General features: G+C 41.1%; 2 protein-coding genes across 12 annotated transcripts in view; both read left to right on the top strand.

Annotated features, from left to right (window-relative positions):
* Positions 1-22,207, top strand: part of Ccdc171 (coiled-coil domain containing 171) — a 483,978-nt gene that overhangs the window by 327,110 nt on the left and 134,661 nt on the right. The window lies entirely within an intron of this gene.
* Positions 1,008-22,207, top strand: part of LOC120102904 (ladinin-1-like) — a 34,390-nt gene continuing 13,190 nt past the window's right edge. Inside the window, 1 exon segment of the mRNA XM_039111078.2 lies at positions 1,008-22,206. Within this exon segment, the coding sequence (XP_038967006.1) occupies positions 21,784-22,206 (423 nt within the window). The 5' untranslated portion in view covers positions 1,008-21,783.

The following is a 22,207-nucleotide window of genomic DNA, read 5'->3' on the forward strand; positions in this document are numbered from 1 at the left end:
CACACGGCACATAAAATAAAAATAGATTTTTTTCTTAGTTTAGATAATTTGCATTTATTCAAATCTTTTATGGAGCCTGTTGAGTGGCAGTCCTTGCACAGGCATGGTACTCTAAACTAAATAATAGTAATACACACACACACACACACACACACACACACACACACCCTTGGTAAGATCTATATATATATAAAAATAAATACATTTGTTTATTATCTTACCAGAAAAAGAATCCCAGGCTAGGAGAGGTAAGTGAGTAGTCTGCATAGTGATGCATTTAAGGGCTCTGATGAAATTTAAGAAAAGGCATTTGAACTTCTACTATTTGTGGGCAGCACACTTGTCATACAGTTTATACAATGCATGTTTTACAACCAGAAGCTTCAAGTTACTGTAACGTTAGTAGTTTATGTTTTATAAAATTGAATAAAGATATTATCTTTTAACTCATACCCTCTTTTCAAAAAGCTGTAGTTACAAGGTTATTTTAAATTTTTCTTTTATTGAAAATAGATTTTTATTGCATAGTATATTCAATATGAGATTACGGTTTTCCCTCCTCTCCCTCTCCCAGGTCCTTCTCCCTCCCCTCCCATGCAGATCCCCCCACTTTCTGTCTCTTATTAGGAAACAGGCTTCTAATGGAAAATAATATGTAATATAACTAATATAATATAATATATAGTATAAAGACAAAACTAACACATCAGAATAGGATAAAACAGAGGGAAAAGAGCCCAAGAAATAGACTCATTCATTCACATACTCAAGAATACCATAAAAAATTAAACTGTAATCCATAATATATATACAAAGGACCTAAAGGGTAAAAAGAGAAAAGAAAATACAAGAATATAATGATAATAATAATAATAATAATAATAATAATAATAATAATACCACCACCACTACTACTACTACTACTACTACTACTACTAATAATAATAATAATAATAATAAAATTTTTCAAAAAGAAAAAATTCTGACATAAGACAAGGAACTTCCAAAGATGCCATTGAGTTCATTTCCTGCTGTCATCTGCTGTTGGGCATGTAGCCTACCCTTAAGAGTGGTTTGTTTCTCCAATGAGAAGCCATTAGAGGAAAACAAATTTTCATTTATGGTTCAGTTGGAGACAGCTTCTGCATTAGGGCTGGGGCGACATGTGTCCACCTCTCCTTTCAGCTCTAGAACCTCAGTCTGCTACAGTTCTCTCTGCGTGCTGCCTCAGTCTCTGTGGGTTCTTATTTGCATCAACCCTGTTGGTTTTGAGGCCTTGCTTTCTTGGTGTTCTCCATACCCGCTGTCTCTCAGACTTCCTGCCTCCTCTTCCACGGGATTCCCTGAACACTGAGAAATACATAAATATTTTTAAATTGTATTGCCTTGGATATTTACTTCCTATCATAGAAAAATTAACTCCAAATGGATCAAAGCCCCAAGAATAAGACTGACAATAGAAAAACCAAACCCCGCAGGCTTAAATCCTCATTTTTTTTCTTTTTTTTCGGAGCTGGGGACCGAACCCAGGGCCTTGTGCTTGCTAGGCAAGTGCTCTACCACTGAGCTAAATCCCCAGCCCCGGCTTAAATCCTCAAGTGCTTAGGTTTGGTGATTGGGTCATAGTACAAGAGTGAGAGCCAGAGGAAACCCAGATCCACTGGAATCCTTAAAAATTAACGACCTCTGTACATGAAAAGACCAAGCCAAGGCAGTGAAAAGACAAGAACACAACAGGAGAAAATATTTACAATTATGGATCTAGTTAGGTCTGACCTAGAGAATGTGAAGAACTCTTTAATTCAACAAGTACATGATAACCTAATTTCAAAAATGAACAAAGGATCTTTTTTAAAATTTATTTTATGTGCATTGGTGTTTTGTCCGCACTCATATCTGTTTGAGGGCGTTAGATTCCCTAGAACTGTAGTCACAGACAGCTATGAGCCACCATGTGGGTACTGGGAATTGAACCCAGGTCCCCTTGAAGAGCAGTCAGTGCCTTTAACCACGAAGCCATCTCTCTACCCCCTGGACAAAGGATCTTAGTAGACAACTTTCTAAAGAGCATAAATAAGTATTCAACAAACACTTAGGAGATACTTGACATCACTTGATGACTACCAGTAAGTTAAACTTGAAGTTTCCATTTGACACAGCAAGTCTACTCTTAGGTATAGATCCAGAATAATTCAAAGCAGTTATTCAAACAGAATACTTCAGCAGAGTAACATAAATATAAGGAGGTTTTGGTGTTATGTGGGGTTTTACTTTTTCTATTCTAAGTCTGATTCTTGGGGCTTTGATCCATTTGGAGTTAATTTTTCTATGATAGGAAGTAAGTATCCAAGGCAATACAATTTAAAAAATATTTATTTATTTCTCAGTGTTCAGGGAATCCTGTGGAAGAGGAGGCAGGAAGTTTAAGAGACAGCGGGTATGGAGAGGAGGTTACTCAGTATAAGTCCGTTGATGAAAAGATATGAACATACATTGTATTCAGACAGTGGTATGTTATTTAGCCATAGACTTCAATACAGTTTTTTAAAAAATATTAAGAAAAATCTTTTGTGTATGTACCCAGTGGCCATGGCGACCAGAAGAGGGTGTTCGATCTTGTATAACTGGAGTTATAGGCCATTGTGAGCTGTTGTGTGGGTGCTTTGAACTGAACCCAGGTTCTCTGCGTGAGCAATAAGTGCTCTTAACTGCTGAGCCATCTCTCCAAGCCCAAGGTGCCATGAAATGTTGATCCATGTTGCAATATGCGTAATAGACCAGACACACCGAAATAGACCAGTTAATCTTCTTCAAGGAGCCACATATGTCTGATTCCATTTACGTGGAATGTCCTAAGTGGACAGATCCAGAAAGACTCAGGTTAATGGTTGAAAGTTTTCAGTAGGAGGCATTGGAGGTAAGTAAGTGCTGAATGGGTATGGGATTTCCTTGGGATGAGGAAACGTTCTGAAATGAAATGGCTATACAAAATTGTAGATGTACTTGATGATTTAAAGTAGATAAGGCTGTGAATTCTAGGTTGGGTGTGTTTGACCACATGAAATTTTTTTCATTGAGTTTTTGGCTGGCCTGGCATCCTTCTTACACAGTCAGGCACACTGACAGAGAGACACAAGAAATTTGGGTCTAGAGAAAGCTTGCTGGCTGACTCATGTCAAAGCTTTGGGAAGTAAACCACACAGTCTCCATGGGTCTTGGTTTTTCTGGCTACAGAATGAAGAGACTAAATGGAATGAGAGCTAAATTCCTATACAACTCTAAAATTCCTTTATTTGAGCTATAAATATCAATTTAGAATTCTGAATTTTATGCTTTACGTTGTTCCTGATTCACGTCCATTGATGAAATGAATATGTTTCTAAATTTGGTTATATTCTGCACCAAGAAACCACTTACAAAAGCATACTAGGTGTATAAACCTCACAATATAACTTATAACTAGGTAGTCAAAAAGTCCCCAAAGTAATTGGGAAATGGATTAGTATACTTGTAAGAAATATTTCCCTTTTTAATGCACTTTTTTAATATTTAATATGTTAGGAATGTGAACTTTTAACTTGTCAAACTATTGTAACGTATTTGAAAATTATAGTAATTTGATTAAAATGTTGCCTATAAGGCAAAAGGTTTAGTTAATGGAATCCATATGTAATTAAAATGCAGAACTAAATGTAATCAGACTCCAGTGACTAGGGCCTTCATATTGATAGTTTTACAATGGCCTCTGGGGTTGAAAGTTTAAATGTTACAGAATATAGTAGGGCCGTAGAAAACAAGCTGGCAGTTTATTTGTGTTAATGTTACCAACAGAGCCACTTAATGATATGCGACTGTGGCATCCCGGATCGGCGTCCTCTTAGTAGTATCGTCTGTTGGCAGGTGGCAGATCCACATGGCTGCTGCACGGCTGGAAGAACATTCCCCACGGCACTGTGGTATAGACAGACCAAGATGAAGGTCCCTGCCCGAGCCAAGCCACACTCTCTTTCAATAACAGAGCTGCTTAATTTGGGTGAATTCACTTGAATCATGCGAAAGTAATAGACACAACACTATGCACCAAGCCACAAAAAAGTTAAAAATTTTTTCCTGAACTTAAAAAAAAAATTGATTTTCTCTGGACAAGTTTAAGAGTCGACATCCTGTGCTAGAGTTCTCTAATCATCACCAGCACAATTTACAATCAGAACACACAGAGAGCCAGTTCAGACCAGCTCATCTGTTGATCTTGGCAACGGCCCTCCATCTCACTGTGTACAGCTGCCACTTACGAGTGGGGGGACTCAGCGGAGAGTTGGGGGAGCGCTGCAAGGCTGGTCAAGGCAGGAGCACACAGACCTGCTTCATCTCAATGGTCTTTCGTATTTTACTGCCCTCCACCCCTTTTTAACTCAAAATTAAATACGGACCTCTCCTGAACCACTGCGCTCCAGGCATAAGAAATTGTAATGTCTGGCTTCCAGAAACTGTCCCGTCAAAATGTGCTTCTGATTAGGTGGCTTAATTACAGCTGTGAAAACAATGTTGATTTAGGCCTCAAGATTCCAGGGCTTGTCAGCTGCCATTAGCTAACCTTGGACTGAGTCCACCATTTTAAAACCCTGTACCACTAAAGTCACCCTGCCTGACAACTTTTTATTTAGTTGGAAAAGTTGCCAAAAGCAGTACATTTTAATCAACGTATTGTTCAACACACAATTTCATTCGTATCACCATTAGTGACTTTATCAAGAACAAGGAAGCTCTATTTGTTCAAACCACTAAATCTCGAGTAGTACTTTTGAAGGGCAACCGACACAAGAATTACTTTTAATTCCTTTAATTCAGTTTTATTTTAATTCTAGCATGTTGGTTTAACCACCCAACTTTATTACACCTAAATTTTCCTGACAGTTTCATTTGCTGTTAGGAAATAAAATTGCATTTTTTTTTCAGCATGGGAAATAATGGCTAGTTTTAAAAAATGTTATGTTTGAAGCTTCCCTTGCCTGAAGCTTGTTCAGACCCAAACTCAGTTTACTTTTGGAAAGAAACAGACCTCATTAAATGGTTTTTAATATTTTAATATTGCCTAAGTATTTTTCCATGGCGAGAAGGCTGATTAGACCTGTCTATTTCCACCTGCAGGGGAGCTAAAAGTAGTAATTATTTGATGGCCCCTGTACTTTGGACTTTTCACCACAATTGATGCAGATACTGTGAGTAGCCGTGTATTTTAGGCCGTTCTAATCTCATTCACTATTGGATATGTAAACTTATGTGACACGGATGGCAATACGACAGTATAACAGTCGAAAACAGTCAGTGATTAAAACCAAAGCAATGCACTGAAGGCATAAGCATGACAGGAAGTTGAACCAATATAAAAGGAATTAATTCTCATAATCATTTTGTGAAAACTTTTGCTTAGAAATTCTTTAAAATGAAATCTCCCATTAAATTCCTTGATGCATTTTCCCTGTTGATCAGATTCGTTGCAGATTAGTGAGTTAACTCAGCGTCTGTTTGCGCTGTATTAGGAGCTCACACCTAGGTAGCGTTTGTTAGGAATGGATACACATATAGATAAGCGGATGTGCGTTCTGAAAGAGTCTTGGGCTCCTGATTCCAGACAGAGCAGAAGTCAGAAGCCCTGTAAGCATCCGGTAGCCATCTACAACATCCTCAAACCAGCAGAGGTTTCGGAGGCGGGCTTTGCATCTGTCTTTAGTTCAGCTGTTATTTGAGTTAATGTTCATGTCAAACTTATAAAAGAAATTTATAAAACTTGTAAAAGAAATCCATAAAACTTATAAAGGAAAGAGAGAGGGTATACAGAATGCCCAGGATGACAGAGTCTAGGCCAGAGCTATTGACTATTTGCATAAAACCCATCCCCTAAAGATGTAACTAGATATTCATTCTGGAAAAAAAAAGTTGACGAGGTGCAACAGAGGGGAAACATGAAGAACGACAAGGTTCGCATTGTCATTTAAGGGACAAGTGCATGTAAGTCTGAATAAAAGTGTTATAGTTTCTGTGTTTAAAAAAAAACCCAGCTAATTCCTCCCTTTCAGCACGAAGCGGCTGTGCATAAAGACGGCACATTCTCTAGGCCTGCAGTTATGACCTTTTACCTAGAACAAAAGGGCTTCCTCCTTTTCTTCTGAAGCTGCTTTCATGCAGGAAGAATTCAAGGTGTATCCTTGCATGTGAGGCTGGTTTGAAGTTTCAATTTCTTGCGTTTGTTCTTATGATTCTGTGTTCGCTGAGAAATTGGGAAGAAATATGGGTCCTCGTTTTCCGGAACTTTGGCTTAGGGCATGCTTTGAGAGAGGCTGAAGCGCACGGCTCATCCTCGTGGCTATCCTTTCATTCTCAGTGTTTGCCTGACACCCTCAGAAAGATAAAGGGCAATGAAGCCTGCGGGGCCGTAGTTTTCTCGTCTCCATCATTTAGTTGTCTGGAATTCTAGTTGGAAATAATGAATTTGGTGGAAAGTGTGCCGTTGTGTGCACTGAAGATTTATTTCCTCACATAAGAATGATTATTTCCATACAGCTTTGGAAAGGTATCTTACTAAGAAACATTGGATATGATAGTTTTGATTAAAATTATGCATATCCTAATTGGTTTTGACTCATTTTTGGTGATATTGTATTTTTTCTTTAAGTAAGTACAAGAACAAAAATGTTTTGAAGGATGAGTGTATTTCTTCCACTGTAGGTATTTTACTCATTTTTTTGTGGTTGTACAATACTTTTTCTCTGAAGTAAATTTTTAAAATACCATGGTTTCACATATTTATCTTTTTCTAGACATATTTATGTATAAAATCCTTAAATTCTTTAAAGTATTCTATTTTTTCTAGTAGGCTGTGTGTGTGTGTGTGTGTGTATGTGTGTGTGTGTGCGTGTGTGCGTGTGTACCAAGTAATTTATCACATTAGTTTCTATATGGGACTGTAGATGCTTTCACTTTTCAAAGCAGGATATTTGAAACAGGGTCACCGAGACAGTGACCTTTCATGAGTGTATCCCTAGCTTTAACATCACTGTATACTGCTGCTTTTTGCAGTGCTTCAGAAGGGTTCAACTGGCTATCATGCCAATACTTACTGCTCGGTCCGGTGGGATTTAACCATTTACACAGTTTTACCTTCTTTGTTCTTACATTTAATGAGCACCCATAATGTCCCATTGCATAGAAAGGAAACATAGAAAGACCACTGTCCCTAAGTCCCCTACAGCTTGTCTGGGACACCATCACACCTTCCTCCCAACTCTCCTTTTGCAATTCTTTCTTTCAAACCTAGCGTTAAAACAGAAAATTGTGCTAATTTCAGTTGGATTAACTATTCATTCATGAAAAATTCACGACTTCTGCTCCATAGCTTGAGAATGTTAGTAGGCAACAGTGACCCCAAGCACTCCCTCTAACTACATATTTAGAAATAAAATGCACAGATGTTCTTAAAACCCTGTTTTTAAAGCATAACAAGCAAAATGATTAGTTATAATACTTAAAACATGATCCATCTATTAATTTGCTTTAAGCTTATATAAGTTTGTTTTCACTTTGTGTGTTTGTGTGTGTGTGTGTGTGTGTGTGTGTGTGTGTGTACGCACATGTTTTTATGTGTGGGAGTGCATGTGTACATGTTGCATATTTGTGGGGTCTAGAGGTCAGACTGGGGAGGTGTTCCTCAAAACAGTTGTCTGCCTTACATTTTGAGCAGGATCTCTCAATGGAACCAAGAACTTGCACAGTAGGTCTACTCAGGATGTGCAGTGCTCCTGCTGTTTCTGCATTTCCAGTCCTCGAATTACAAGCACACAGCACCCAGGGCCTTGCTCTTGCTAGGCAAGCAAACCACTGAGCTAAATCCCTAACCCTCAGGCTTGGCTTCTTATGTGAGTTCTAGGACACCTTACAAACTGAGGTATCCCTTTAAAACTAACTAAAAAGAGTAGGGTTTAAAAATTATCATTTTAAAAGAAAGCTTGGGTCAGTGAAATGGCTCCATGGGTGGAAGCACTTGTAGGCTGGTCTGATAGCTTGAATCTGCCTCCTGTATCTCACAGGTGGAAGGAGAAAACTGACTTCTGAGAGTTGGCCTCTCTCTCTCTCTCTCTCCCGTTCTTTCTCTCTCTCACACACACAATAAACTTAGAGAGTTTACCTGATTCTCACCTTTTTAAAAACACATTCACTATTATCAAATTATTATTTTATATGTACCAGACTTTTTATTGAAATATAAATTTCCATCTTTGCTCTACAAATTTAAAACAATAAGTTTTTCCCCAAACAACATACTGTATTATTAAAACATTAATTTTACCATCTTATAATTGATTCTTTAAAACATTTTACTTATTAGTTGTGACAAGGGCTGTACACCACAGTATCCATGTGGAGATCAGAATGTGTCGTTTAGGGGAACTGAGCTCAGATACTCAGGTTTGTTGGTAAGTGCCTTTGCCCGAGAAGCTATCCTATCGGCCTGATCATAGTGAACTCTTAATCTACTCACTCCATTACCGGGGCTTTGGAGAGACCATTCTCTCCTAGATGTTAGCATACCAGGTACAGGAATCGTTTACTAAAAATTACACCACGAAGTCCAATCTGTGCATACAGTTTATCGGAGTTATTAAATCCTACTTGGGAATTCAGATGACAGAAGCCAAGTTTGTGGCTGTATGTGTCCCTCTGTCATTGTGTATTCAGAATTTATTAGCCAGGTCATCTGTGTTGAACTACTACTGAAAATCATGTTTACAGGCTTCCCATTTTTCTTGAGAGGAGGAAAGACAAAAGGAAATAAATTGAGGATCTGAGTGTCCTGACTTGCTTTCCTCAGATCAGGCCTTCGTCTTTGTCAGTATCTTATCCAACACCTAACGTACTGTTAAAGGGAAATACATAATACAGCACCAGGGAAGAGGAAACAGGCAGGCTATGTGTAACTCTTAAAAATACAAAGAATTCATGTGAAGAAAATACTTCGAGTTTAGTAGAAGCTATCATTGCTATAATAGTAGGTCTTAAAAAAATACGGATGTGTTTTTCTTTATACATAAGATGTGTAGCCTACTATAGAAATCTTGAACAGGGACCTACAGACTTCTGACCACTTTAACATCAATAGAGAATGGTAAATTTAAGAGAGATTCAGTTCAGGAGCGTCAGCCTTGAGGATGTATGGCTCCCTGAGTATCTGGTCAGAAGCTTCGCTAACTGAGGCAGTGGGTCCTCAGTTCAGTTCTCGTCAGCTGTGTTCAATGTTACTTTCCACTTTGAACATTTTCCTCTTCATATCATTTCATGGGGACATACTAGTAATTCTGTAATACCCACGTGTGTGTGTCAGTGTGGTTAGTGGCACGGTGACTGGAAGCTCCATTCATTTTAGGATAAGAAAACAGATTTTTAAAAGAAGTGTGGATTGACCCTTTTAGGTCAGTACTAGAAACAAATCTCGTTTTACACATCGAGACCTTGTGCGAGTACTGGTGAGACTGCTCAGCTGCTGAGGGTGGAGACCAGCGTTTGATCTCTCAGATCCCAGGCTGGAAGGACAGAACGCCTCCCAGCCACCCTCTGACCTCCATACATGTGCACGCATGGAGACACACACACACACACATACACACACACACACACACACACACACACACGCAATTTAATTAATATAGAAAATTAAAAATAATTTATGAGGTACACATGATGCTTTTTTATAGAGTACAGCAAATTGTGCGTGCTTTGTTTCTGTAATTGGGTAGCATAGTGTATGCTTATCAAGACCGTCTGATCAACATGAAGCCATTTAATAATCATGTAATGACAACGAGTTAATATTTATAAACTAATCAATGTTCACTAACAAGCATCTTATATTTATTTGGGAGTCACATAGAAGAACTGAGATGTATTTCTCAATGTGTTTCCGATGACATTTAGATATAGAAATCAAGGTTTCTGTTATCAAACCAATTCCCAGTCAAATCTTGGAAGCCCACCCTCGTCCTGGGGCTGTAGTTGGCTATGACAGGATGCTGTGAGCACGGCTAACCTGCTGTGGTAACCCAAGCCTCCAGAGCCAGCTCACAATGTCAGTGCACTCCAGCTCTGCCTCTCTTTCAGCTCAGGCCCAGTATCCAGGACTGAAGAAGAACACAGTCTCTGTCCCTTGCAGCAGCTTTGATTCTTCTGCGCATGGCTGGGGTCTGGAAGTTAGGAGTTCTGCTTTTCTCCCTCATAGCCATAGCGCCCACACTGCGCCTGACTCCTTTACTAAGTGCTTTATGGAATCAATGGGCTCTGCTTCCTTTTGAAGAGTTCTAAATCTCTTAGAGCTCTTTCTTTTTCCAATCTTTTATGCAAGAAAGAGAGTTGTATCTGCACATGGATTGAATACAAAAAGATGTAATGAGTTGCTGATTTGATGGAATTTATAATCCAGTTGGTGAGTTAGGACAGACACATAATGCAATAAAGTGCTAAATGCTCATGGGGCTTAAATATGATTTATTTGTGCTGGAGCGATCGGGCAATATTTTTGAGCATTTCAGCTTCATTTTGTAGCAAGGACAGCGTTAGAACAAGGAATTTCAGGCAGGAGGAACTATGAGAGCAGACAGCACATTGGCTTATAAGAAATTAAAGCCAAACCGTGAGCTCTCTTTCCGTATTGTTGGCATTTACACCTAGTGTTGCAATTTGCTATAGTTTTCTGGACACACTCACTATGTGCACTCATTTTTTTGTGAGAAAGGTATTATTTGTGAGATTCAGGAAAGCCAGATGATTTTTCCACCCTCATCTAGTTTCATAAGCCAAGGCGTGAGAATATTAGCTCTCTGCAAACCACCACGCCGCCTTTTTTCTTTTTTCTTTATCATTTTCTCTTGAAGTTACTTCCTTACTGCCCAATGATCAAGAGAGATTATTTTAAAAATAAAAGTATAATCTATAAATATGAAATAAAACAGGTCTTGTTTATATATATATATATACATGTACATATGTACATAGATATGTGTATATTATATATGAATATACATGTATACACAGTGTATATAGATTATACATATATAGATACATTTTATACTTCCTATACACATATATATATATAGAAACACACACACATATTTACATACACATGTACTTTCAAACTTGGTGGAGGGCAGGAGGAGAAAGAGAATTAGGTCTCACTTGTCTGGTATGATCCTTGTATGAGACTCCGTCATGGCCTTACATTTGTTAACTTATTACTTGCAACACTCCTACAGAGAGATATTAGTCTGAAGTGTGGCTGTGGTATACCCACCTCATTGATACACTCTCTCACAGGCACATACAGAGGGTAAACAACCTTTTAGGTGTGCCCACAGGCTTGTCTCATGTGCTCCTAGATGTTGTCCAGTTGGCAGCATTAACTATCAGAGATGCTTTTAGTCCCAAAAATAACTCTGGGGCTAGGAAGATAGGTCAGCTGGAAGGGTGTTTGCCATGCTGAATTCAATCCCCAGAATCTATAAAGACCCCCAGACTGGATGTGTCTCATGTTTATAACCCCAGTGTGGAGAGGCGGAGAAACATGAGTCCCTAGAGCTTATTGGCCAGTCAGCCTAGCCTAGCCTCCTTGGCAAGGTCCAGGCTATGCAGAAGCATGAAATGGTGGGTGGCACCACAGGAATACTATAGGAAGGTGAGCCCTGCTGCCCATGTACATGCATACACACAGACACGAACAGATACACACACACACACACACACACACACACACACACACACACACTCTGTGAATCATTCTCACGCTGTCGTAGGTACCTATAATAGAGTGTTCCAGAAAGTAGCCATTTATCCAGGACCTCAGAATATGACCTTATTTGGAGCAGAGTGCTTAGTGATGAAATTAATTAAATTACAACTAGGTCATCTGGATTAGGGTAGGCCTTAAATCCAATGGCTGCTATTCTTACCTTAGACACACATATACACATGCACATTAGGCACAGCAAGGGAAGATGGGTGTATTAAGACAGTCTGCTGACAGCTGACTTCAGAGGCCGAGCCTCCCAACTTCTGCTTGTTTTATTGTTATGTTGGAAAAACAAACACCTAAGAAACTTCAAATGCTTCTTCATAGTTTTTTTTTTTTGGCATTTTTGTTTCTTCAAGGGCATTAATTTACCTGTCAAACAAAAATTGTGTGTATGTATTTCAGGTGTACAATTGGATTCTGTGTATAAGTGAGGCACTGTCTAGGTCTGGTTTTTATTTTATTTAGCAAGAATCTTTCTGCTTTGTCTGTGTTGGGGACAACACTACCTTTTATTTTTTATAGACAAAATACTATTTATTATATTATGTTTTCTGTATCTGTTCACATGTTGGGAATATTTTAAGTTCACTAAAATGATACCATGCCTACTCAAGGTTTTCAACTGATCACCTGTTCCCCCCATTCCTCCCTGCCATTAGTGTTTTCTTTGTTTTATCCTTAAGGAAAAGAAATAACCAAAGAAGTTTCTATTCCTTTCCTAAGTGTCTGTTGAGTTTCTTGTATTTAGTAATACCATGCCAACTTCTAAACACATCTGAATAATAATGATTTCATTAATATTAATTATTATCACTAATATTTAGCAACAGCAATAACAACAATAAAGCTTATTGTGCACTAGGGCTTCAATGATGCTTCATCTAAACTGTAGACTCCCTTAATCCTCTGTACTCACAGTGTAAACCACAGTGGAAAACTATTGAAGGAGACCGCCCCGTCAGAGTCTAGGATTTGAACTGGCCAGTGTGAGATCAAAGATTTTACTTTTTCTTCTACATGAAAATATATTTATTATTACATTTCATCAATGTGTGTGTGTGTACACATTGCATTGGGTGTGTGCATGCGTGTGTGCATGCATGTGTGTGTGTGTGTACGCATGTCTCTGTGTGTATGGGTGTGTGTACATGCTGTAGCACACGTCAGAAGTCAGAGGTCAGCTGTGAGTGCTGGTTCTCCCCTTCCACCATGCAGGTTCAATTATTAGACTCCAGTCATAAGTCTTGGTGGGGAGTCCGCATTACCTACAGAGGATGTCCCTGGCCCTTCTTCTCCATCTTTGTACTGTCATTAAAATGCAATGAAGTTATTTTTTTTCTTCTTTTTTTTGGAGCTGGGGACCGAACCCAGGGACTTGCGCTTGCTAGGCAAGCGCTCTACTGCTGAGCTAAATCCCCAACCCCTGCAATGAAATTATTTTTAGTGTGATCCTAGACCCATTCATAGTGGAAGCTCTCACAACCATCTACCTCTGTATCTCTTTTCCTTTTGTAAATATGAGACTATATTCTTAAACATTTGGCAATAAAAAATTAAAATTATTCTTTATCTGCAAACTCCTGTGCTACCATTTTACTTACCATCACTATGGTTTTGAGTGCTGCAAATATCTCATATAAAATATAATTTTTAGTAGATTCCTTAGCATAATGTCCTCAGGCTTAATTATATATATGTTGTAGCATATGCCATAATTTCCTTTCTTTTTAAACTTGAAGACCAGTCACTGTATTATTGTTTATAAATTATTTATTTATATCATGTATGGGTGTCTTGCCTTCATATATGTGCATTCACACCACAAGCCTATAGTGTCCACAAAGGCCAGGAGAGGGTGTCAGATGCCCTGGGACTACAGTCACAGATGGTTGTGAGCTACAGTCTGGGCACTGGAAACTGAACCTGGATCCTCTGGAAAAGAAGCCAGAGCTCTTAACCACTGAGTCATCTTTTAGTCCCCAAATACTGCAATCAGCTGTTGAGTTTTGAGACAGCATCTCATTTTGCAGCCTTAGCTGGAACTCACTTATATGGACCAGACCCCTGAGTTCTAGGATGAAAGGTGTGTACCACCATGCTCAGTCTATTTCACGATATTATTCACTGCATTTAAAACACTCGTTCATCTGTCAATAGACTTGCGTCACTTTCTTGCTTTAGCTACTCTGAGTAACACTGCTAAAGAATGTGGGTGTCCACATTTATTTCAAACTTTGCTTCGACTTCTTTTGTGTGTTTGCTCAAAAGTGAGACTACAGATGGTACAGTAATTCTGTTGTTTTCTAAGAACTGCCGAATGACTTTCCACAGCAGCTGTAGGGTTTGATAGCCCCGTCACCACTGGGCCAAATGTCTTCAGTGTTGCTGCTTCTTTACCAGAACTCACAACCTCATATTTTTGATAGTTGCTACGGGATAAGAGTGATGTCACATCTCATTGAGGTCTTGATTTACATCCCCAATAGTTTTGTGATGTTGGTTGTCTCCTCCTGGGATCGTCCACTGCAAGTCATCACTGCAGACTGTTCCCTCAAAGTCCTCGCTCAGTTTTGAGCTTAGATTGCTGCCGAGTTCCGGGAGCTATGTCTGCATCCGGATCTTAGTCTCCTAGCAGATGTTTACTGTTGTTTCTCCCATTCTGTGAGGCGTTGCTTTCCTCTGCTGAAGAGAATTTATTAGTTTTTATGGTCTATTGGTCTGTTGTTCTCCGTTTTCTCTCTTTGCTTATACCTTTGGAATCACATCCAGCAAATCTTTGCCAAGTCTACTTGCCATAAAGCTTTGTCCTGAGCCTTCTTCTGAGAGTCTTAGAGCTTTTGGCCTTACACATAGGTTTTTTACACATCTTTATTTTGATCTAATGTATTTAGTAAGGGTCTAACTCCATTTTTTTCTGCATGTGAATATCCAGTTTTTCTAGAACTACTGTTGAAAAGATGATAGTCTTGACACAGTGTCAAAAATGGCGTTTTTTACATCATGTGAAAAACAAAACATACATTTATAAACCAAAATTGAAGTAATATTTTGAATACCTTGTATGTGACCCATCCAGCACTCAGTGGTTTCAAGATCCTTCGTGCTCTGATGGCCCCTGCGTCTTGGGATGACTCTGAATGTGTCTGACTTCCTATTTGTTGAGGTTTTGTATTTATCAAATTGAGGATGTTTGTGGGTTCCTCTCTTCAGACATCTCCACCCCTAGGGCTTCCGCAGCACTGGTCCCTGGATTTCATGTCAGGTTCCTCTGAGTTCGTTGAGCCTCGTCCATCCTTTCCCTGTACCCTCTTCATGACAGCATTTTCACTGTCCCACTCACTTTCAGGCTCCCTGAAGCTTCAGCTTGCCCAGATTTCCAGGTTTGCCTTTGCATAGCTACAGTGGGATTCCAGATTCTGTTTATTTTTATCATTATGTTCTTCAGCTTTTTTTTTTGATATTTCTGCTTTGTCTGGACATCATTTTCTTTGCTTTCTTATGCCAGCCATTAGTCCATTGAGCATCTCTTAGACAGTTGTCTGAAATTTTGTCGCATACACCTGCTATCAATTTCTGTTGACTTTTTCTTTTCCTTTGAATGGGCCATTTAGTCCTTTAAATTCCTCGTGAATTGTTGTTGTTGTTGTTGTTGTTGACTACTGGGCATTTGCACTAAACAGTGTGTGGACTCTGGAAATCGGACCCCACATCCTTCCTTGGGGTTTTCTGGACTTGTTTGTTCTTTGTTGCCATTCCCTCTAATGACAAGAGTCACCATGAGGTGCAAGCTGTAATTTTCTTCAATGCTTTCTGACTTCACCTTTCCATGTGTTTACACGGAAAGTTTCCATGTGTGCAGAAGGTTTAGAATATCTTAGTCTTCTTGTCTGGGTCTGAGAAGAATAATGAGAGGAGAAGGAGAGGACACCAGCTAAAGCCCCTGGTGCTCACTTCAGTTAGGTGGAGGGGCCTGGGGTGCACATCAGTGAAAGTGCCTCTCCCTCTGTGGTGCAGTAATGGGAAGCAGCTATCGGAGCACAGGTCCTGATGCAGGGAGACCAGGCTCTGTGTTCTCCACTCGAGCTTCGTCAAGCTTGTCCAAGAACCTGGACACAAGATTGCTCATTGGACAGCCACTGCTGTGCTAAGTGCTGAAGAGGACCAAAATGGAGCACAGCATAGCTGCAAGACCTTCCCTGGAAGTGGAGAGCCTTTAAGAGACCCCAGAGTTCCAAATGGATTTCTTCTGCCAGGGCAATTGTCATCTACATTGTTCTTGCTGCTTTCTCCTGTCATATCTTTCCAGAATCGCTAAGTCTTTATGCTTGAGTGTCATAGTGTATTATGCCATTGGTGAAATGAATACATTTACTCAGGATCTTACAAATTTGTGAGAGCATGTGCACACACAGACACATGTATACACATATGTATATGCACACACACATACACACACACACACACACACACACACACACACACACACACACCTACCTATATGCATGCCTGGTGCCCACAGAGGTTAGAGATAGGATTTCCTTGGAATTAGAGTGACTGAGGTTGGGAAGCCAAGCCGAGGTCCTCTGCAAGAGCACTTGCTGAAGTGCTCTCAATCGCCAAGCCATCTCTCTGGCGACGTATATATTTTTAACAAATTATATAAATGATACTAAGTAAGTCATGTCATAAGTGATAATTATGTGATGGCAATGAAAAAGATACTCAAGACAGACTTGACTCTAGTCAGACTTAGGTGGCTCTATGCAATGAACACAACAGCCATACGGTCGTTTCTAAGTCGCCCACTAATTCACCTCAGATCGCTTCCGACCTCAAGCTTCAGTTTAACACGAGCTGTGTTCAACATGTGTTAGCTTATACAGAGAAAGATTTCAGTTTGAGGAGATACCGCAGGGACACAGCTGCTTAAAGACCTGACGGAAAAAGCTTCAAAAGCCTGCTGACACTCAGACAGGCAATGGTCGCTGGACCACTGAGCCTGGTACACAGTGGTCTCTGCTGTGGTTATCTCTGCTGGCAGAGGCTAGATTTCCCTATACTTTAATTAGATCTTCACCTTTGATTATGGACAGAATACTTGGAATCGGAATCATGGGCCTACCGAAATCTCACAGGGATCTGATTTGAAGGTCAATAATAAAACGCCCATTTTAAAACAGCGGCCCACTGTGGTCTCGCCCTCATGGCACTTTGTGAATGTAGGTTTGCGAAAGTCACAGAGTTTACTGTTGTCTTCCCTCATCCTCAATGTAACATTTATTCTTTTCATAATCTCCAGATTCTCAGAGCACATACATAAAAGCTGACATTATGCTTAGGTCTAAACATATAGGGAGATGAAAGAAAATGCTTGAGCAACTCAGATCATTTTCAAAAGAGACAAACTGTTCTGTATCTTAGTCAGAAATATTGGGAAGTATTGGATTTCATCCAAAACTTTGAGTAACAAAAATTTCCAGAAAAATTGTTGATATTCAGCCTTCATCCTGCTGACCCATTTTAGATCCACTTAATGTGTTATTATAATATTTCCTAGATTCCTGTCCAGTTCAATCCATGAAACGACTAAATCGTATCATCCTCGTGGTGTGCACACAGGCAAGAAGAGAAGTGGTTAAACGCTCTGCTCTGTGTGAGCAGTTCGAGGGCAGGCGGACACCACGCACCCTGACCACCTATTATGAAACTCTTTGCTGCTGTGGCAAGTGAGAGCGAGTTAATTGGGTGAGGCTGTGGAGCATGTTAGGGGCTGGTAAAGGGCTGCTGTCTGACAGCTGAATGTCAGCGGAAGCCAGTCAAGTGTAGCTGAGAGACAGAGACCTGTCACAAAGTTCCCGCTGACTGCAACACAGTTAGGGAGCTGAATTATGGTTTCGTCTCACTTTCTCCCCCATTGAATCCAAGCACCTTAAAAGATTTTACACTGTGGATGTCAACTCTTGTTCTCTAAGCTGTTTCCCTCTAACTGCCCTGCATTCGAATGATTGAACAAAAGATGCTAATGTTTAGCAAAGCGAATGTAAATCCCCCCACCCCCATTTCGACCCAAGCAGATAGACATTCACCTCAAAGGAAACTTTGAAGGTTTATATCAAGCAATGACATCACTTCCAAATTTAGCTCATAACAGAATCTTCTTCAAGAGAAGATGAAAATGGACCATTAGAGCAGGCGAGCCTGGTGCGCTCCCTGCTGTTGGATACCCTGTGTACATTCCTTCCTCTTCCTCTTCTGTGGCTTCACAGGCTTTGTTCCCTTGCTTTCCCGCAAGGCCATGTGAGGTAAAGTGCCAAGTAGCTACCAAGGGTTGGAACAGTGAGCAGATAGGCAGAGGGAGGTCCCCGAAACTCATAGCACCTCAAAAGAAGGGGCCGAATTAAAGAAGGAAGAAGGAAGGCGGAATTAAAGGAAATAAAATCCAACTCTGAGAGCATTTGATATGAAAGCATGGCATCCATGTGGCTTTGTTTGCATTGGAAGGTCATTTAGTAACCCACCCACCCAACACTACGCAGGCATGCGGAGAACCTAGTCTGTCTGCACTGCACAGGGCACGGAGGACAGAAACAGAGATTCCTGGGTCCTGAAGAGCGAGCACTGTGCAGCAGAACTCCCTGTGCTGATGGACGTGCACTTTTGAGTGGTTGGAATGTGGCTCATGTGAGGAGGAGAATGAGCTTGGCCTTTAAGTTTGAGCTCTAGTCCATTTAAAGCACCGCTGATGTATGGTTCCTACTGCATGAGGGTGGAGGGCTGACAGGATCCTTGGGATTAAGAGGAGAGACATCCACAGGGTGCAGGGCAATGGATGGCGGAGAAATGTTGCAGAAAAGGGGATAAATACTGGAGATGAGTGTTGGAAACCAGAAGGTCTTAGCCCAACAGCAACAGTAACAACAACACTCCTTTCTAAACAAAGAGCAGTGCAGGAAAATGGCTCCAAGCCAGGAGGAAGCAGGACGAGCTTTGGGCTGGGCACTCTGTAGAGGGCATTCTGTGGGAGGCTACCTGACTACAGCAGTGTATACTCTTTTCCAGAGATGTCAAACCACCGTGCAGGCTCCAAGCCACATGGCTTCTCCAGTCAATTAAAGCCTATCATGGAATACAAAAAGAGGCAATGGGGAATGAGCAGGGGACGGCTCACAGTACCTGGGTTTTAACTAAACGCAGCCCTCCTCTCTCTACTGCATCAACTTGTTGTAAGGACCAGGGCTAAGGTTTGAAAAGGGGGGACCTAGGGTCAGTCACACAGATGCACCTTCTGGGAGAGACTCGGGCAGGCTCGCCTGCCTCATAGGCCACTAAACAGCCCTGCGTTTCAACTGCAGCTGCCGGGCCAGTCTTAGAGTCGCTGCCCTATGTAGTCTTTGCATCACTCCCTACAGAGTAGCATGTCTTAGAAACCTACTTATTATTTATTCTTATCAGATGGATTCCGTCCGTGTCTTGAAAATTACTTGCTGATTGGTTATCTGTGCTTAATACTTCTTAGGAGTTTCATTTATCACCCTTTATTGCTCATCTTTAACAGTAAATTTAAGTATTCTCAAGTAATTAGTGGATATACAATAAAGAAGAGATAAGGTGGGGAACAGTCTGAAAAAAATTAAAAGTGCATTCAGGGCACTGGGGATAGAGCCCGGTTTGCGTGAGGCCCTGAATTGCAATCCCAGGCACCACAGCAAATGGATGCAGTTAGACTGGAGAAAGGGAGAAGGCTCTTGGAAGAGCTGATGAAAAGTTTTAGTTTAAGAGTGTGGAGGCCCATTTGAAATTATTGTGTCGGGGACACCCTATCCAGATGCCAAACTCTATTTCAAGCAAGTGCAGGAGTCAGTTTGAAGAAAAGCCCTGGGAGTTTGTGAGGGACTAGTGTCATGTCTGCATGCATATAGCCAGAGGAAGAGATGGGCAGTGGAGAGGGTGGCCTGGTGTCCTTCCCTCATGGAGGTTTAGGAACTGCTGGCACTGGACTTTTAGGAAAGGGACCACAGGTGGCATTGGAAAAGAATGCTTTGAGACAGACTCTGTCAGCCATGGCTTCCCGGCAGAGTGGCCACAGCTCATAGATGGAAAGGGGATAGATAGTGAGGTATGGGCAATCTGTGAGGTGACATCATCTGTGTGGCCCAGTGAGCCCCTCTAGGACATCCGCTGAGGCAGGACCAGATGCAGAGATCGTAGATCTAAGAGTTCTGGATGGGGACTGCCCAGAGGTGTAGGAGTCTGGAGTAAGTAGATTGGAGAACAGAGTAATCTGGCTCACTCTGGAACCTTCTCAGAACCCACAGAACAGTGCAGAATGCTGGAAATCTCCCAGTTCCATTGTGTTTTAAAGCTTGCACTATGAAAAGATCAGTCATATGGTTGCATAGTTATTTTAGCAAGTTATAATTCAAGGAGAACTGGTTCAGGAGACAGATTAATTAAGGACTAGCAACTAAGTTTGAAAGGTGAGAATTTTTGTGTAAAGCTCACTGCTGCATCTTCATAGGGGAAAATACTACAGTATCTGACACACTGTAGGTACCAGATACCTTCATCACAGCAGAGAAAAACCCAAGGATTGCAACTAAATGATACATCAAGGAGGAGCTCATGTCCAAAACATACTAGGATCAAATAACTGAACAGAAAACAGCCCTGGTGGCTGGAGAACTGGTGCTTGCTTCTCCTGAGGACATGAGTTCAGTTCCCAGTACCTACTTCAAGGAACTTAAGACTTCCTGTAACTCCAGCTCCTGTTTAAAACTAGACAAATGACCTGAATGGCAGTTTCTTCAAAGAGTGTATACAGGTTGCAGGGAGGGTCATGTCATTGCAGGGATGTGGCCCTGAAGGTCAGCCATTCTCCATACCAGTTATTAACTGGACTCAGTGGTCTAAAATAGAAGAACGGCAGAGCATGGTGTTGAGAGGTGGACATGTTGCAGGGGGTCTGGGAGGGGCTGGAGAGGTGGAGTGGTGGTTGGAGATATACTTGAAATATATTCATCTATGAAATTCTAAATAAAAGAATAAAAATTCTCAAAGGGGCACACAGACGTCTTTCTACCTATCACTATCTATCTATCCATCCATCCATCCATCCATCTATCTATCTATCTATCTATCTATCTATCTATCTATCTATCTATCTATCGGTGCTCAACACCACTACTCATCAGGGAAATCCAAATTAAATGCCCAGGAGATTTTACCTTACACTTGTTGGAATGGCTATTATCAAAAGAATGGAACACAGAAAGTGTTGGCAAGGATGTGGGAATGTGGGAGTCTTGCAGTGTCCTAGTGGGAATGTCAATCAGTGTGTCTCTTGGAAAATAGTATGGAGGTTAAAAACAAACAAACAAACAAACAAACAAACAGCCAAAAAGGCATTATATGATTCATCAATCCCATTTCATAGTATTTACCCCAAAGACTTGAATCTGTCAGCACAGATGCCTGCAATCTCAAGTCCATAGCTGTGTCTGTTTATAGCAGTGGTGATTCAGGAACCATCTAGCTACCCAGACCAAGGAATGGACTAAAAACTGTGCCTCATGTACTCAACCTTATATAATTCAGCATTTAAAAATTGTTTTCTGTCATTTTAATACTTAGGTGAGTCTAAAGGACATTATACTGAGTGAAATAAGCCAGGCACAGAAAGCCAGGTGACGGGGTTGGGGATTTAGCTCAGCCGTAGAGCGCTTGCTAGGCCCTGGGTTCGGTCTCCAGCTCCGAAAAAAAGAAAAAAAAAAGCCAGGTGACATGTCATTTCAATTTAGACATGGCATCTATAATATGACTTAATGGAAGTACAAACTAGAATGGGGAGGCTGGAAGATGGTGGAGAAAGAGAAATGTTCATCAAGAGATACAAAGTTAGGTGAGCGGCGGAGCACTGAGCTCGGCACGCGGCGGCCGTGGGGCTCGGCAGCATGTCGGTCAGCAGAAAGGACTGGTCCGCGCTGTCTAGCCTGGCCCGGCAGAGGACTTTGGAGGATGAAGAGGAACAGGAGCGTGAACGCAGGCGGAGGCACCGCAACCTGAGTTCAACCACAGAGGATGAATCTCCAAAACTCACCCAGAATGGAGCTCAGAGATCTGTGGAGAGGCTGCCCAGTGTGGAGGAAGCAGAGGTCTCCAAGCCATCCCCTCCAGCCTCCAAAGATGAAGGCGAAGAGTTCCAGGCCATCCTCAGGACCAGAAAGGGGCGGAGACAGAGGCAGCAGGTGGTAGAGGCTGTCCAGGCTCCGGGACAGGAGAAGCTAGAGGCAGAGGAGGAAAGGGACAGCCTGGGCCCTGAGCAGACCGTGTCGCAGCCCCTTGTGCCTAAGAAGAAAGTGGAGTCCCTGCCTCGCC

Source organism: Rattus norvegicus, chromosome 5, assembly GCF_036323735.1.
Source record: "Rattus norvegicus strain BN/NHsdMcwi chromosome 5, GRCr8, whole genome shotgun sequence".
Taxonomy (NCBI): Eukaryota; Metazoa; Chordata; class Mammalia; order Rodentia; family Muridae; genus Rattus; species Rattus norvegicus.